The 17,315-nt window shown below is 60.6% G+C and overlaps 1 protein-coding gene across 1 annotated transcript; it reads right to left on the reverse strand.

Annotated features, from left to right (window-relative positions):
* Window positions 1-333: 333 nt before the first annotated feature.
* NR5A1 (nuclear receptor subfamily 5 group A member 1) lies at window positions 334-16,487 on the reverse strand. The gene is made up of 6 exons (XM_066562946.1): window positions 16,386-16,487; window positions 15,828-15,969; window positions 11,687-12,327; window positions 4,352-4,471; window positions 3,691-3,838; window positions 334-581 (listed from the first exon to the last, which is right to left on the reverse strand). Exons 1-6 carry the CDS (start codon window positions 16,485-16,487, stop codon window positions 334-336), a joined length of 1,401 nt encoding a protein of 466 aa, XP_066419043.1.
* Window positions 16,488-17,315: the final 828 nt, after the last annotated feature.

A 17,315-nucleotide genomic window follows, 5' to 3' on the forward strand; every position in this document is an offset into this window, starting at 1 on the left:
GCTGGTGGGGGCAGCAGGAGGAACAGAAATAGGAGAAGAACCGGGACAGGGTTTCCCCTTCCTCGGTGCTGCTGGGCCGGGTTGGCAAGTGAGAGGTTTGGGCACCGGGTGTGCGGTGGAGCTGGAGGTCAGCACTGCCAACGGGGCAGTGCCAAGCCACGGCCCTGCAGCCTCAACTGTCCTTGCTGTGTACAAAACCTGCTGGGGCGTTTCCAATAGCAGAGGTTAAATAGCATGGCTGAGGAAGGCAGGGTGGGAGGCTCCTGCCCGCCCCAGCACCGGCCCTGCCCCTGCTGGAGGCACTGGGGTGCTGCCGGCTCCTGCCCTGGCCGCTCAAGTCCGCTTGGCGTGCAGCATCTCGATGAGGAGGTTGTTGCAGGGCACCTCCCCGCTGAGGTGCTTGTGGTACAGGTACTCCTCGGCCTGCAGGCTCAGCGCCCGCACCTCGGCCAGCCAGAGCAGCAGCTGGCGGAACTTGTCCGTGGAGTGGGGGTAGTGGCACACCGTGTACTCCAGCAGCGCCGCATTGGCCTTCTCCTGAGCATCCTTGGCCAGCGTGTGGTTCTCCAGGTACTTCACATCTGCAGGGGGGAGCATGGGCATGAAATGGTGCCAAACTCACGGGTCTGCCCCCTCTGTGCCACACCGTGCTGGCTGAGCCAGGAGGGACCCACGCTCCTGCATGAAAACAATGCAGGAGGGTCCCACACCCCATCCCTACCCAGCCACGGGCTCTCCATCCCTACCCTACTGCCCAGGTCTTCCCTGATGCTGGAGACAGATTCCAAACCCCCTGGCAGTAGGGCTGGTGTCTCCCTGCCCTCGCTGCCCAGGAAGCTGCAAAGCCAGAAGGTGCTGCCAGCTGTGCCGACACATTGGGAGCTGCTGCCGTCAGCCCTCTTTAATTCCTGAAGGTCGAGGAAGCGGCTGAATTAATTCCCTGATAAACCTGGTCTTTCCAATGTGGCAACCAGGCTCACCAGCCTGGAAACCCTAATCCTCCACGCCTGGCCAGGGCCACAGCAGCTTCCCATAATCCTGCTGCCAGCTCCGGTGCCAGCAGGGCAGTGACAGCTCAGCAGGGCAGTGACAGCTCAGCAGGCAGCTGCACCAGGGCAGGCAGGGTCAATTGCCCCCGCACACAGATTTCAGTGGCTTTAGGAACCAGTGCTGGGCACTGCCCCATCGCCACCTGCACATAGCCATGGTCCCACACACCTACCCAGCAGGGTCCTCAGGAACCCTGGCACGGTCCATCCAGGCCAAGTGGATTCAGTGGATTCACTGTGCAGGATGAGGTACTTGGGAGCACTGCCTCACTCACAGCCCCCTGGCTGTGCTGCACACAGCCTGATGTGCCAAATCCCCACTCAGTGGCTGCAAACGGAGAAATCTGCTCAGGGTCTGGCCAAGCAGCTGGGAGTTTGGGGTCCCTTGAAGGGATTGTGGCACCCAAGGCTGCTGCAGCCCAGCCGGGAGCAGAGGTGTGGCCGAGGGGATTGAGGAGCCCCAGGGAGGGGAGGCACAGCACAGCCAGGGCCATGCCCACGGCCACGGGCACTGCGGGGGCAGGCACAAAGGGCACAGGTTGTGCCAAGATGCAGAGGATCAGATCACCCTTCCCTTTTCTCTCTGACAGCACATTTGCTCCTATTGTCTCCTGCTACCCGGGTTGTTGTTATGAAATCTCTTTATCTGCATAAGGTTATTGTGCATGTCATTAAAAAAAAGAAGTTATATTGATAAATGTCAAATCTATCCCCTGAGTTGGCTCAACAATAGCTAGTTCTACTCGATGAACTCACCTGGTTCTCTGAAAGACCCTATTCACTGTTTAATTGAATATTTGAATAATCTTTTCATTCCTGCAAGGAATAAAGAATGTTGTCCAAATAACATTGACTCACTTCATTTAGAGACACTGCAGCAGTTGCAAAGACTGTCCTGTGACAAAGCCTCCCATCACACATACAGATATGCCTAGGATTATTTCTATGCCCTCAAGTGTTCTTCCTATTCACAGCTCCTTTTGTTTGGGAGAAGCTGCTGATAAATTGCAAACGCTTAAGGGAATGTGGGCTATAAAAGCCTCTCTTCCTCCCCTCCCCAAGAGTAGCTGCTTCATGAATGTAAGTCATGAAATCGAATGATAGGTCAATCCATTAAGGCTCTATTAAGCCCTTCTGTAGAACAAAGCTAACCTGTGCCGTCCTCATAAATATTGCTATTTTGAGAAGCCCTAATTTTAATTAAATCTCTTTACCTGCTCAGGAGAGAAATCTATTTAGAACTCAAATGGCAGCTCTTGTGAACAGGGCTTGGCTTTGACTGTGCTGTGGCAGAGTGGTAAATGTGGAAATTCTCTTGTTAAAGGCAATTACATCCTCTGCACATAATACACAATCCCGTCCTCTACAGCTGAGCCTACGAAGGGCAAATTACTCCAAGTGAGCTCTGCAATATGGAGAGAAAAAGTTGCATTTGGGGCAAAATGATGTAAGGGAAAACACGGCTATTGGATTCCACGCCCTCCCTGAACGCCGCTGCTCTGGGGAAGCCATCGGGGGGGGACACTCGCTCTGCTGTGCTGTGCTGTGCCGTGCCGTGCTGTGCTGTGCTGTGCCGTGCTGCGCCGTGCCAGGGGGCACAGGGGGACCCGGGCAGACGGGGGGACCCGGCCCTGCTGGTGCTGAGCCCGCGGGGCAGCAGCCGGGGCAGGTCCTGGCTCGGGGTCGAGCCCCCCCGGCTCGTTCATTTCCCAGCCTGGGCACTGTTTGTGCCACACCTTATCACTGCTTGAGCAGCCAATTATCGTCTCTCGCTTCTCTGGGTTTCCAAACAGCTCCAGAGGAAAGGAAAGCCGAGGGAGGAGATGCTGCAGGTGCAGAACGGGGCAGCAGCGCAGCTCCCACCGCTGGTCCCTGGGCGGGACCCCGCGGGTGCAGAAGCGCAAGCACAGAGCCAAGGCACTGGAACGGGGACAGGGCGGGCACAGGGACAGGGATGGGGACAGGGGTGGGGATGGGGACAGGGGTGGGGATGGGGACAGGTCTGCCACGGACGGCGCTGGGCTCACCATGCTCACCATGCTCACTATGCTCACCAAGCTCACCGTGCCAGCGCCAGCGCTCGGCTGACACCGGGATGGACCCCAGGGGCAGGAGCGGGCTCTGCCACCCCGGGCGCGTTTCGGGCTCTGGCAGCAGCGCGCACGGCCCCGGAGTTATTTAGTCTGCCTGAGGTGGGAGGTGTGAACGCGCCGGCTGTGCCCGACCGCAGGCTCCAGGCTGAGCCTAATCAGAGCGCGGAGCCGAGCCCAGCGGCTCTGCCCGGGCTCTCTGACGCAAATCCCGGCTGATAGGGCCGGCCCGGCCCGGCCGCCTCTGTCAACACGCCTGTTTTCCGCGGCCGTATCAGCGCTTGTTTCCCTGCTCGCTGCGATGGGAGAGCCACCAAAACAGGCTCCCCTCGGCCGGAGGGTGACAACGTCCCCTGCAGCTGGAGCCGAGCCCGGCCCCGCAAAGGGAGAGGTTTTGTGTCCCGGGCCAGGAGAGGGGGACGGGCAGGAGCCAGCTCTCGCTCCCGGCTCCCCGTTAAAAGCCCCTTTGTGGCACAGCCGGACCCCGGGCCGTGTGTGCAGCACGGCCGTGACCCCGGAGCGCTGCCCCCGTGCCCCCCAGCTGCACTCACCGAGGCTGAAGAGGATGAGGAACTTGAGGCAGACAAATTCGTGCCGGTCCACCTGGAGCGAGTGCAGGTGCAGGACGAGCTCCTGTGCCCGCAGCACCAGCGTGTTCAGGATGGAGCCGGCCTGGGCTGCGATGGCCGACATGTCCACCTGCCAGGAGGACAGGGTGGCATCAGCCTTGGCAGCCCCAGTTCCCCCAGAGCCTGCTGCAGGGCACCTCACACGGGGCAGGAGCTGGGTCCCGCCCTGAGCACTGACTGAGCAGCAGGGGTGTCAAAAAAAGACTGATGGGTGAAATGGGAACACCATTTTAAACAGGGTGCTGGAATTGTAGGCACCACATCTCCAAAAGCCACCTCCAGAGAGGGAAGGGGCCCCCGCTCCCATCCCACTGCTGACAGTACAGGGGGAACTGTTGGTCTTCCTTAAGAAACATTATTCTCCAGAGCCAGAAACTGTGCGGCAGGATGGGACAGGATGGGACAGGGTGGGACCTTCTGCACAAGCAGACCCAGAGTGTAACAACACCCCCTGCCTGCCCTATGCCGAGTTGGCCACACTGGGACGAAAGAAAGAAAGAAATCACTCCATTCCCCCATGCAGCCCCTGCCCATCCCCACTGCCCCTCCACAGCACCGGCACAGTCCCGAGGCCATTCCTCACCTCCTGGCCAGTGACCAGCAGCACGCTGTGCTCCTTGCCGTGCTGCAGCTGCCGGTAGATGTGGTCAAACACCAGCAGCTCACTCCAGCAGTTCTGCAGCAGCTTCATCTGGTCACCCACCTGAAAGAGAGCAGGAGCTGACACCCACCGTGCTGCAGTGCACAGCACCCACCCTGTGCCTAGCAGGCATCCCATGGGAGGGGAGTCCCTTGGGGTGAGCATGGGGAGCTGGAGCTGCACCCCAGGAAGGGGGACCCTGGGCAGGTGGCTTTGCAGAGCTGGCTTCAAAGCAGCTCAACATGTTTCAGTGGCACTTGCTGGCTCTTATCAGCACGGGTCTTCCCCCAGCAGGCACAACCTCCTCAAATCGCACACAAATTTTAACAAAATGACTGCGGGAGGAGCACGCGGTGGCTGCACAAAGAGCCTGTGTGTCCAGACAGCCCCTCTGGATACTTTAAAATGAAAGAAGGCAGTGCCCATCCTGAGTCCTGGCCAGGATGGCAGGCTGGGGGGGCAGCAGGGCCGTGGGGGAGCTGCCAGGCGTGGGACATCGCTGTGCCCTGCAGCTGCCAGCCCGGCCCTGCCCACGCACCAACACACACTTGTGACCACGTGCCCTGGTGCACATGTGCCACTGTGTGTGTGTGCCCAGAGAAACACCTGGGACTGTCCCTGAGAGGGGCTGAGCCAGGACACTGCCTGGAAGGGTCCCCAAAGGTCTCACAGGGCACTAGGACTGCAGGCAGCAGTGACTGGTGGGGTGAGCTGCCAGAGCCAGCAGCTGCAGAGACATCACGCTGCCTTCCCCACTGTCCTGCCAAGAAACACCACAGGTCACCAGCTTCATCCCCTCGGCACTGCTCTCCGCTGAACCCCAACTCCTTCCCACAAAGAACTGAGCTCCTGCCCTGCCTGGACTCCCCTCTGCTGCAGGGCCGGTGTAGGGAAAGGGTTGGGGTTACGGAACTGCCTCCACCACCACCCTGAGGAGCAAATCCAGTGCCAGCAGCTGAGCTCTGCAGGGCCATTGTGCTCCCCCGTTAATAGAGGGAAGACAGATGCAGCATCACAGGGCTGGATAATGCCCTCGTTCTGCTGAAGAGGCTGCAATAAACCCACGCTGGGAGATTGCAAAAGGAATAGAAGCAAGATGAGAAAGAGCTTTATGGTCTCAGAGCTGGCGCGAGCCGCCGGGATTTGTCTCTCGAGGGTGGTGGGTGGCCAGAGCTGGGAGTGTGGCAGTGCAGGGAACCAGGTGGGGTGGGAAGGCAGTGACTGCTGCCCACCTGCTGGGCCATGGGCACTGTAACTGGGCTGTGGCACCACTCCTGCCCACCTGTGGGGCTGTGGGCACTGTGACCGGGCTGTGGCACCACTCCTGCCCACCTGTGGGGCTGCCCCTCGTCCCCCAGCCAGTGCAGCAGCTGCTGTTCGTGGCCCAGCACTTCAGAGCGTGAGGCTCCTGGTCAGCTGCTCGACAAAACCCTGGGGAAAATCTCATTCTGCACTAAACCAAAATAGAGACTTTCTGCACCCCTGGTGCCCCCTGCCAGAAGGCGAGTGGCCGGCTGTGGCAGTGGCCAGCCCGAGCAGGGAGCTGTGGCTAACCCGAGCAGGGAGCTGTGGCTAAACCGAGCAGGGAGCTGTGGCTAACCCGAGCAGGGAGCTGTGGCTAACCCGAGCAGGGAGCTGTGGCTAACCCGAGCAGGGAGCTGTGGCTAACCCCAGCAGGGAGCTGTGGCTAACCCGAGCAGGGAGCTGTGGCTAAACCGAGCAGGGAGCTGTGGCTAACCCGAGCAGGGAGCTGTGGCCAGCCCGAGCAGGGAGCTGCGGCTAACCCGAGCAGGGAGCTGGGTCTAGCCCGAGCAGGGGCTGTGGCTAACCCGAGCAGGGAGCTGTGGCTAACCCGAGCAGGGAGCTGTGGCTAACCCGAGCAGGGAGCTGTGGCTAACCCGAGCAGGGAGCTGTGGCTAACCCGAGCAGGGAGCTGGGTCTAGCCCGAGCAGGGGCTGTGGCTAACCCGAGCAGGGAGCTGTGGCTAACCCGAGCAGGGAGCTGTGGCTAACCCAAGCAGGGAGCTGGGGCCAGCCCAGCTGCACAGTCCCGGACAGTGCCTCCGCTCTGGCTCAGTCAGGGTGTTGTTTTGGAAGTTCTTTCCTGTGCCTCATTCCTGAGCGGGATGAGCTCCAGAAGAGGCAGACAGAAGGTTTTGCCTTGAAAACCATTTTAAAAAGTTAGCTTTTCCAAAGAAAGCACTTCAATAATTCTGAAATCTTATTTTCTTCCCTTAAAAATTACTAATCAGCTTCTCCCAAACTCTGAGGGGTGTTTGGCTGAAGCCTGAAGCCCCTCAGCAGCACATTTCACCCTTCATGGCTGCTGCAGGGCTGTTCCTTTTCCAGCACGCTCCAACGTGCCGCGGTGTTTCCTGGGAACGTCGCAGTGCACCAGAGCCACATGGCCACGGCACGGGGGAATGTGCCTGCGGACGTGATGGGGTGGGCTGGGGGCTCCGTGGGCCAGTCAGGGCTGGCTGGGGTCTGTGGGGTTGTGCCCAGCACCAGGCAGGCTGTGCCCATGCCCAGGCTGGGTGGCAGCAGGCAGCCCCCACGGCCCTGCTCTGGCACTGAGGCTCTGCTGCAGGGGGCTCAGGCTGGGGGTCTCCGGTGCACCCCGCCCTGGCCTGGCCTGAAGGAGCAGGGGCTGCTAATGGAGGGCACTCAGAGGCAATCAATCCTCCCAGCGAGGCGGCAGCACACGCGCTCCCGTTAAAAGTTAAGCAAAGGATCTTCCTCTTTTAATGTCAAGGCTTTTCCTCAGAGTGCTTTATCAAAGGCCTGATGCTAGCTGTCTTTGAGAGGCAATCCTTATCTTTTTTTGAAGCGAGCATTTAACCCATTCACAAAACACGTGGTGAAACCCTCCCCACTCTGGAAGAGCAATCCCTGATGGGCTGCAACCCACAGAAAATGCAGTTCTCTGTGGGAAAGGTGCTGGAGGGGAGGCAGGGCATGCAGAGGCAGGGATGGTGTTGCCCAGGAATGGGAATGCAGGACCTGCATGTGGGTGTAGTTTTAAATCTTCTGCAGCCTTCCCTGTGGGTTCATAGGTACAAGGTGAGGGAGCCCCTGCGAGTGTTGGGGCTCCCAGAATGTGCCCAGGCCATGCAGGGATGGTGCAGCCCCTCAGTGCTCACTGCTCCCTGCATGGCTGGTTCAGGGCAGCCTCACCCTGGGTGCCACTGCTTTGGGAAGGAGAGTGACCCACCAGCAGCCCTTCTTTGGCAGGAAGCCCTGAGCTGGTGCCAGGACATCCATCCCCAGCCACGGGCCCCAGCAGCATTCGGATACCCTCGACCCGACCCCACCACACAGATGCCCTCTGGCCTTCCTCCCAGATCTCAGGTGCAGGATTTGCCCCACACCCTCTGCCAGGTGTGTGGCACATGCCGGCGCCCTGAGCAGCCCCAGCAATTCCTGAGTGCAAGCAGGAGCCATCACCTTGGCTACTGAGAAGTGTGAAAGTGGATTGGTGTCCACCAGCCCCCCGCAATGGCAAACCCACACACGTCCAAGGTGTTAATGGTCAGTGCAGGTCCACATTATCCTGCCCAGATACCACCACAATGTGCATCTTAAAACAAATACCCACCAACACCAGTGTGGCTAGGCCAGGATCCCATCTCCCTGCTGGCTCCCAGGCTGCTGCAGCCCTGGCTGCACAGGCACCACGGCTCTGCATGCAGGGCAGAGTCACATTTCCGCCAGTGCACGGGATGCTAAACATTGCTGCAGCATCCACCACCAGAAGGAGATTTTAAATCTGCCAAAAACACTCTGGCCATTGGCCAGGAGATGGGGTCAAGATGACCCACATGTTAAAGGCAGAGGAGCAATTGACTGCAAATAGGCTTTGTCGTGGCTCTGGGATCTCTGAGCACAGCTGAGGGAGGGCAGCCCGGCAAACAGACCCAGTGACCTCAGGGACCCCTGGGTCTGTGGGAACAGTGCTGCCCTCAGCATGCCCCCATCCCTGGAGCTTGCCTGTGGATGGAGGGTGGTTTGCCCCAGGCTCTTGGCACAAAAGAGCTGAGGAAGGGGTCGGCACCATCCCACCACCCTACGGCTGTGCTGTGCCCCTCCAGCGCTGCAGGGACCCGCTGCACACCCAGCCCTGCCTGGCCTTCGGGCTGAAACCGTGGCAATTTGTTTAACATTCCTGGCTGCTCATCCCAATCTAAAGGTCACAGCAACCCTGTGTTCACGATATTGATATGTAGGTATGGCAGTGACACCTATATAAGCCAGGCTGTGCAAGACTCGTGTGTATAAACCTCACCAAAACCAGACACAATGTGAGTGTGCAAAAGCGCCTGCGTGCGTGCACATCCCTCTGTCTATCTCTCCATATGCATATAAAAAAATTACATCTGAAAGGACAAAGTTGCCTGAGACTCACAACCCAACAAAATATATTTCACCCCTGGCCTATATTTTTCTTCCTGAAAAGATGCTGCAAATCTTCCCTCAGTCCTGACACATCTCATCTAGACTCAGTTAAAGTTCGTATTTATGGGCGTCAGCGCTGACCTCTTCCCCCTCCGCCCGCGCGGCCTCGCGCCGCGGCTCTGGCCGGCCCTCGATGAGCAGGCGGGCCCCCAAATCCCCTCTGCCCAGCAGCGTTATTAGTCTTGCCTCCGAAGGCCAGCGCAGTCCGTAATTCTCCTCCTGGTGACACGGGATGAGCGCCGCGACATCAGTCTCCCGGCGGATTGGCATGGGGACCCTCGTTTGTCAGTGGCAGACTGACAGAATTACTGGCCCTTAAATGAAACGATATATCTGGGAAGTTAAATCTGTTTTCAATCTGACTGCCCCGCGCCTGCGGGCGGACGTGGCGTGCGAGCCGATGTCAAGAGGCCATTAGCCCGTGGCCCCCCTCCTTCCCCGGGCGCAGCGCTGGAGCCAGGGGGGCTCTCCCCGATGTCTCCCAGCCCAGCCACCACGCCAGGAGTGTGGAGACAGCAGAGCACCCATTCCGGCCCTCGGCAGATTGCTAGGGTGGGAATGGGAATGGGAATGGGAACTAGACTGGCCAGCTCCAGGGGAAACTGCTCCCACTCTCCCTGGGCAGGCACCAAAGGCTCGTCCTAACCAGGCGTGTGCCAGCAGTTGCCCCTGGAGATTTGCTCCTTCCTCTCCAGGCTCTCTGTGAGGCCCTGGGGAGAAGCCAGGTCTCTGCTAACAGCCCCGTGGAAGGAGCATGGCAGTGCTGGGCAAGCTCAGGCAGGGCAATCCATGATGGGGCAATCTGCCCACCCCTCCCTTCTCACCTGCCTGCACCTCCTCCCATGTAGTGCCAGTCTGGCACGATGCCCTGGAGAGGTGTCCTGGCACGGTGCCTTTCCAGCCTGGATCCCTGCTCTGGCCTCAGCCAACCGCCCTTCCCTGCTGGGGCTGGGGACCGTCACCTTCACAGAGACCTTTCCAGGGGATGGAGAGGGCTGCTGCAGCCCTGCCTGAGAGCCCCGAGCCCCCAGCAGGGACTGCCAGTGCCATCGATCCCGGAGATTGCGATGCTGCTCCGTGCTGGCTTTAGGGCAGAGCCATAAACCCTGCGCTAGCAGGAGTTCATTTACCGCCCCAGCGCCGCTGCCTTTTATGTGCCAGGCAGGAGCAGGAATGGGGATTCAGGTTCTCAGAGCTGCTCCTGCTTCCCACTGGCTGCTCTCCCATGCCTGAGGAATACCTCTGCCCTGGCCAGGGAGGATGAGCTGTGTGGGGTGGGCAGGGGCAGCCCCAGGTGGGGGCACTGAGGATACCAGCGCTGCTCTGTGCTGGGCTCGGAGCTGCCCAGGGCTCTGTGCGCAGGAGGGAGCCAAGGACAGCCAAGCCTCATTCTCCCTCACCCACTGGAGCCAGGGTGGGCTCTGGGTCCTACAGTCCCCAGCCCTGGGAGATGCTGGGAATGCACCCCACAATCACCATGTGGATAAGGCAAAAACTTGAGCCCCCAGGATGGCAGTGATGGATGTGGGCACCCGCTGAGCACCAAACCTCCTGTCCTGAGCATGGCAGGGCACGTGCTCTGCTGCCAGCAGGACACTGGTAGCTCTGCCCAGGTGAGGCCTGTGGCACTGCCATCCCCCTCAGAGTCCCACGGAGGGAGGAGCACCCGCCAACACCGATTCACACAGGAACAGCCTATTTTGGTGGCACAATCACGCTGACAATGGAGTTACAAGGCTACACAGCTATACAGCTGGGAACTGAATTTACACTGTTTACAATATCTCCTGCAAAACAACAACCACCCTGTTCCCAAAATCCAGGCTGGACACTGATATGATTGAAACAAGCCCAACCCACCCCCACAATGCCATTTCCTGACACTGTTCTGAACGATGGGGGCTATTTTGAGCCATGAGGCTTGGCCACACTCAGCCCCATGGCGCCCATGGCACAGGGAAGAGCCTGGTCCTGTCCTACAGCACAGTCCCACTGGAAGAAGGTGATTTTGGCCAAAGCCAGGCAGCACAGTCTCATCCTGGAAACACAAGAAAGCACCTGAGTCTCATCACAGCTGCCCCAGGATGTTGCTCTCTGGGTTTCGACCATGTTGCAAAATTTTCTCTCCTATTTGGGATCACAGGTCAGCCCAGAACATGAATGGAAAATTTCCGAAAGCTTGGCAAGATATGCAGGATGGCAGAAGCTGCTCTAGCCCTGCTAACCCCCCTTTGGCCACAGTAAATGTTCAGGGACATTTGCTAGAGGGGATGTCTTGGCAGGATGGAGGTCAGCTCCGTGTCCCCCAGCCAGGCACGCTCGTGGGCTGCTGGCAGCAGACGTGGCTCTGGAGCCGGCTCGGGCTGCCCCTGCTGCCTGCTGCTAATAGCACCCACCTGACCACATCGATTTTCCTCCTAAAGGCAGGGGAGAGAATTGTCTCAACTATAATTCCTCAACGTTACATTTTTCAATTATGTCTTGAGCTTGACACCACAGTCACTCTGCCGGCAATTGCCTCAGCAGCTGCCCCTGCTGTAATGAATCTGAAATCATTAGCCCCACACAGAGTGGGAATCGCTCCAGCACCACAGCCAGGCCCTGGCACCTCCAGCCCTGCAGGAGCTGGGAGCAGGACTGGCACGTGTCAGCAGATCCGCAGTGATGGCCCCAGGCCTGTGCCCACGGGTGTTTCCCCATCCTCACAACATTTCACCTCAATCCTGCCCACAGCCACATCCCATCCTCACATCACAGCAGCCTCAATCCTGCCCGTGTCCCATTGTCCCCCCGGAGCAGCGCCCATCCCACTGACAGCTCCTACCTCCAGCTCCTTGAAAAAGATGCAGCTCCGTGCCCACTCCACGATGGAGAAGAGGGTCTGGTCGGCCATCTTGCACATGAGGCCGAAGGTGCTGAGCTTCTCGTGCCGGCCTTTGCCCTGCTCCTGCTGCAGGCAGGACAGTATCCGTGCCTTCACCTGGGCCTCGTCGGGCTCCAGCTGCAGCAGCTTCAGGATGAGCTCGGGGATGTCGGGGGGGGAGCTGCTGGGGTAGGTCTCTGGGTACATGTAGGCAGGCACGGCCTCGTGGGCGGCTGTGTAGTGGTCGGGGTACTCGGACTTGATGGTGCGGTTGGGGAAGGAGGGGTAGTGGTAGCCGGGCAGGGGCGCGTGGCCGGGCACGGCCATGCCCAGGGATGGGGTCCCGTAGGGGCTGCGCTCGTAGTCCACGGGCGTCAGGGCGGCCGGGTTGGGCGGCAGGGGCTTGGACATGGCGTGGATGCTGTGGATGGTGGAGGACAGGCTGTAGTCACTCTGCACCGGGGACATGATCTGAGGCACGCTCTCCAGCTTGAAGCCGTTGGCTCGGATCAGAGCTTTCTTCTGCTGCTTTAAGGCACGGTCCCGCTTGTACATGGGTCCAAACTTGTTCCTCCCTCCACGCATCCGGTCTGCACGCACAGCTGGAGACAGAGAGAGGGCAGACACTGCAGTGGACCCACATGGAGAGAGACCAGGGCTTCCACAGGGCACAGAGAAAATGCTGGGGGACACGACTTCATGGCAAAAAGGGTTTGGGGAGCACTGGGGAAACCTTCCCAGAAAGACTGTGTCACTCCCAGCCCAGCCAATGTCACCCCCAGAGCCTCTGGGGATTGCAGAAAAGGAAGAGACATTTGGCTTTCACTTCAAAATGAGCTGGGGGAAAAAGCAGCTTTCATTCCCCGTGGGTTGAGGGGACAGCCCTTAAAGCCTGAGCAGAGGAGGGGATTTGACACTCACTTTAGTTTTGACAACCCATGTCACTGGACCAGCCCTGGGATTTCTTTGTCCCTGCAGAGCCTGGGACCCCACAGGCCCCACAGGCCCCTCAGGACTCAGAACCCCTCAGGTTCCCTCCATCCAGACTGCACGTGCTACTTCTCATCAGATCTCTGCCCCTTTTTCGGGCAGCACGGCTGGGATGCACTTCACCCCACCGGCCCTGGGGATCCCAGCCCTGGCGAGGGCTCCGCTGGAGCATCCCGCTGGCAGAGTCCCTCTGACGCTGCAGCAAAGCAGATGTTCCCACCAAACCAAAAACCCCAAGGATCTGCCAACGTGCGAGGGAGCAGGTGCTCCTCTGCAGAAGGAGCCTGTCCCGCTGCCTGCCCTGCCGTGCTCCGGGGGCTCTGCCCGGCCACCCCCTCGGAAGAGCCCCAGATCGCTGGAAGGCAGGAGCGGGGGCTGGACGGCAGCGGAGGAGTGCGCCGGCGAGAGCAGCCCGCAGCGAGCATCAAAGGCAGAACCCCTCCGCTATCTCGTGTTCCTGCTGACAGCCAGCGGGTCTTGCTTTGCCTCTCAGCTGTTACCTCTGCCTTTCTTTCGCCTACTTATCCTGGGGCTCACAGCCAGCCCCCCCCTCCGAGAGCTGGAGCACCTCCCCAGCGCTCCCAAGGCAGGCTGGAAAGGCGGAGGGTGGCCGGGAGCAGCAGCATTTCCAGGACGAGCAGGAATGCGCTCCCAGGAGAGCCGCCCTGGCTTCCTCCCTCATTCTTTATTCATGAAAACAGCATCTCGCTGGGAGCGGGCTGCCAGCGGCAGCCTCTGAAGAGAGGGGTGCTGTGTCCCCGCTCCCCAGAGCCGGCCCATGCCCCTCTAGGCCGCACGGAGCTGTCCCGGGGCAGCTCCCGGCTCGGGTCCCAGGGAGCGGCCACACTCAGACCTGTGCACACCCCGGCTGGGGTCCCACACAGGCAGAGAGGATGGCAGTCCAAGCTGGCACAGGCAGGTCTGGTAGCCCTGGCCAAAAACCTCAGAGCGCACCAAAACCCAAATCGCACAAGCGCTCGAAGTTATCCCAGCACTGCCCGAGGTCGGGCACAGTGACACCCAGGGACGGCATCCCAAAGCAAACCCCTGTGACCCTGGCAAAAGTGCACAGGCAGAGACCCTCCTAGGGCTGCCTGCACTCCCACACACAGCGAGACGTGCTCACAGCCTGGTCTCACAAGCCCTCCAGAGGCAACTGCATACACCTCCTCCCCTCTCCCAGCAAGAACACAAAGGGAGAAAAGGCCTTCTAATTCCCTCCTGCTCTGCTTTTCCTGCCATTTGTGCTACACTTGGGATTGGGAGCAACTTGCCATTTGCTGTGTCCCGGCTGACAGCCGAGAGGAAGATGATGCATCCTGACCTCCAGGGCAAGGGGGCTCAAGTGGAGCCACCCACGAAGTGCTTGCACCCCCAGCAACAACCCCAAAACCATCTGCAGATGGCCCCCGAGGCACACACCCAGACGGTGGCAGGAGGGGTCTCCAGCACCCTCAGCCCCCTTCCCACCTGCACTGCTTTGCCTGCTCTCATAGCAGTGCAGAGCCCTGGCTGGGGCAGGCTGCTGGCCAGGCTCTGCCTCCCTTTGGCCACCTTTCTTTGCCTGGGCAGGGACGTGGAAGGTGCCATGGGTAGTGCCCCCAGGGCCGTGGGCAGCCTTCGGCCAGGGCTGTGCTTCTCCTCCCGCTGCCACCTCCCTTCAGGCACTCTGAGGGGTGCCTGTGTCAACACTGTGTTCCCAAAATCAATCACCTCGGTGGTGCTCTTGTCGTGTGGACCTGTAGACTCACCTCCAAAGCATCACCTCAGATGCCTTGCCCAAAAATACTCGGAGCTGAAAAAGGTGGTCTCTTTTTTACTACAAAAGAGACGGTTCCATGGAATGTCGCCTTTGCTGGGTGATTGCCTCATCTGCCCAGCTCTGCTGAGGGGCCAGCAGCAAGAAAACACACACGAAAAGCCTGTTGGGACAGCTCTGGGATTAACGCACCTTCACACGTACACGAAAGAAATTGCTGGAAAGGGACAAATTGAGACCATGCCTTTTTCCCCGGGCACCCCAAGCACTGTCCCTGCCCGTCTGCCGTGGGGTCTGCAGCTCCTGCCCAGCGCCCAAATCCCCTTGCGACATCGATCAAAACAGCCAGAGCATGCACCGAGGGATTTAGGGCACCAGTAACCCCAGCCCAGGGAGGAGAGTGGAACTGGGATCTGTTTTGGAAGGCAGCCCACGCCGGGAGTTTGCAGGGGCTGAATCTGCAGCTCGATGTTGTGTCTTACTCCTGCGCTTCTGCGCGCAGGCTCCCACCCCGCTCCCGGAGCGAGCGGCCGCCCTGCCAGAACACGAAGGACTTTGCGATGAACCGCGCTGCGTCCCGAGCAGCGAGCCCGGCTCAGCCCCGCCGGGGTCGGGCGGGAGGACTCAGCCCACTCCCACCCGCTGCAAAACGCAAACGATTTCAGGGGAGGTGTGGGGAGGGGGCGGCCGGCTCGGGGGTGGGGGGCTCCTCTGCCCCTGCCTTTGCTCTGTCATCCCGTGCCGGCGACCTGTCCCCTCAAACACATTTCGTTCCTGGATGCTGAGCATTGCAGAACCCGCGGCACGGGCTGTCGGGGCCCGACTCTGATGTCGGGATCCTCTGCGCCGACATCAGAGAGAGGCGGAGGCTGTGGGGCTGGAATCGTCCCCCCGGGGGTCAGAAATCCGTTATATTAAATGTCACCGAGAGGAAAAATATAATTCGTGGTGGGTCTGTGGCAGTTTTATTGCGATCCCCATAATTTTTAACGTTTTTCCTTAAGTCTCGGCTTCTGGAATTATGTGCTTAAGGAAAACAGTAATTTATTTGCTATTTCCCAACCTTCCTGCCAGTAAAAAAAAAATCCTGGAAAGTTGAAGCCGTAGCAGCGGGAACCACGGGGAAACAAACAAAATGAAACAAGGAAAAGAAGGACACGACGCGAAAAAACGATTTTTTTCTTAACTTGGGAGGGAAAAACGGAATCGAAGCGGCGGCGGGACTGACCGGCCCGGGGAGGTGGCGGCGGCGGGGACAGCGCGACCGGTCCCGGCAACCGCACAGTCCCGACCCAGTCCCCGGCCCCGCCGCCCCCCGCCCCGCCGTGCCGTGCCGTGCCGTGCCGTGCCTACCTTCCAGGCGCATCCCCACGGTCAGGCACTTCTGGAAGCGGCAGTAGGGGCAGCGCTTGCGCTGGGTCTTGTCGATCTTGCAGCTCTGGCTCTCGGTGCAGGTGTAGTGCTTGTTGTTCTGCACCGTGCGCTTGAAGAAGCCCTGTGGCGGCGGGCGGCGGCGATGCGGTGGTCACCGACACCGGCATCCCGGCACCGACACCCCGTCCCCGCCACCCGCCTTCGGCAGAAGCTCCCGCCGCGCTCGGGGCTCCCGTCGCGGCCGCGCTCCCCTCCCGCCACCGGGTGCGAATCCGCCGCTAACGAAAACGGGCGAGAGAAGCCCCGCGGCCGGTCCCGCTGCCCCGGCCCCTGCAGAGCCCCGTCCCCGCTCCCTGCACAGCCCCGGACCCCCCGTCCCCGCGCAGCGCTCTCCCCACAGCCCCGGCCCCACAAGGCGCCGGTCACGCAGAGCCCCGGCCCCGCTTCCCGGCCCCGCACGGCCCCAGCTGCGCTTCCCCGGCCCCGCACGGCCCCGGCTCCGCAGCCCCGACCCCGCACGGCCCCGGCCGGTCCTACCTTGCAGCTCTCGCAGGTGAGCAGCCCGTAGTGGTACCCGGAGACCTTGTCCCCGCAGACCGGACACAGCTCGTCCAGGTCCTCATCATAGGAATAGTCCATCCCCTCCAGCGGCCCTGCTGCGGGACGAGCCGTGGTCAGCGGGACGGGATGGGACGGGGAAGGGGACGGACGGCGGCCCCAGCCCCGGCGCTGGGTGCGGACCGGGAGTGGGCGCGGTGGAGACCGAGCGGCAGGTGCGGGAGCCGGAGCTCTTTATAGCGCCTGGAAGAGCATCTCCATGTTGGTGCGGGCTCACGGCCAGCCCCCCGGGGCTGGGGAACCTCCTCTGGGAGAGCGGGCGGCTCGCGGCGGCAGGGACGGGGCGGGGGCGGAGGGACCCGCCGGCCCGGGGAGCGGGGACACCGCGGCCGGGCTGGGGAGCGGCTCGGCCAGGCCTCGGCAGCATCGGGGATCCCCCCGGGGACTCCCCCAGGGACAGGCAAGGGGCACCGCTCTGCGGGAAGGGGCGTGAGACCCTCCTTGCTCCCTCACACCATCTATGGGGAACAACAAGTCCCCCAACCTCTCTGGAGGGCACAGCCTGAGAGAGGCAGGACCTGCTGAGAACCAGGAGTCTCAGGGCTGGAGCAAAATTCACCATGCCTGGGCAAGAGCCTGCTCTGCTCGGTGCACAGCCCTGGACCACCAGCTTTGTGAGAAAAAAATCACCCCCACCAGCTGCTCCTGCCAGCCCCAGGAGAGCTGTGTGGGGAACACTGGGGTGTGCAGCAGCTCCTGAAATCTCCCCTGGGGCCACCACTGAGGAGATGAGTTTGGACCTAGCCCTGGGCACCCCACCAGGAGCACCCAATGGTGTCCTGGTCTGCCTGTCAGACAGCAGGTATTGAATCCTGCTTCACAATTAGGGTTTCTTGATGAAATGAAATG

Source organism: Molothrus aeneus, chromosome 19, assembly GCF_037042795.1.
Source record: "Molothrus aeneus isolate 106 chromosome 19, BPBGC_Maene_1.0, whole genome shotgun sequence".
NCBI classification, from domain to species: Eukaryota; Metazoa; Chordata; class Aves; order Passeriformes; family Icteridae; genus Molothrus; species Molothrus aeneus.

Coding starts and splice junctions, on each gene's coding strand:
- NR5A1 (XM_066562946.1), bottom strand. CDS start 16,487: ATGGACTATTCCTATGATGAGGACCTGGACGAGCTGTGTCCGGTCTGC. Junction 15,970..16,385: donor TCACCTGCGAGAGCTGCAAG/GTAGGACCGGCC, acceptor CCGCCGCCACAG/GGCTTCTTCAAGCGCACGGT. Junction 12,328..15,827: donor CGTGGGGATGCGCCTGGAAG/GTAGGCACGGCA, acceptor CTCTGTCTCCAG/CTGTGCGTGCAGACCGGATG.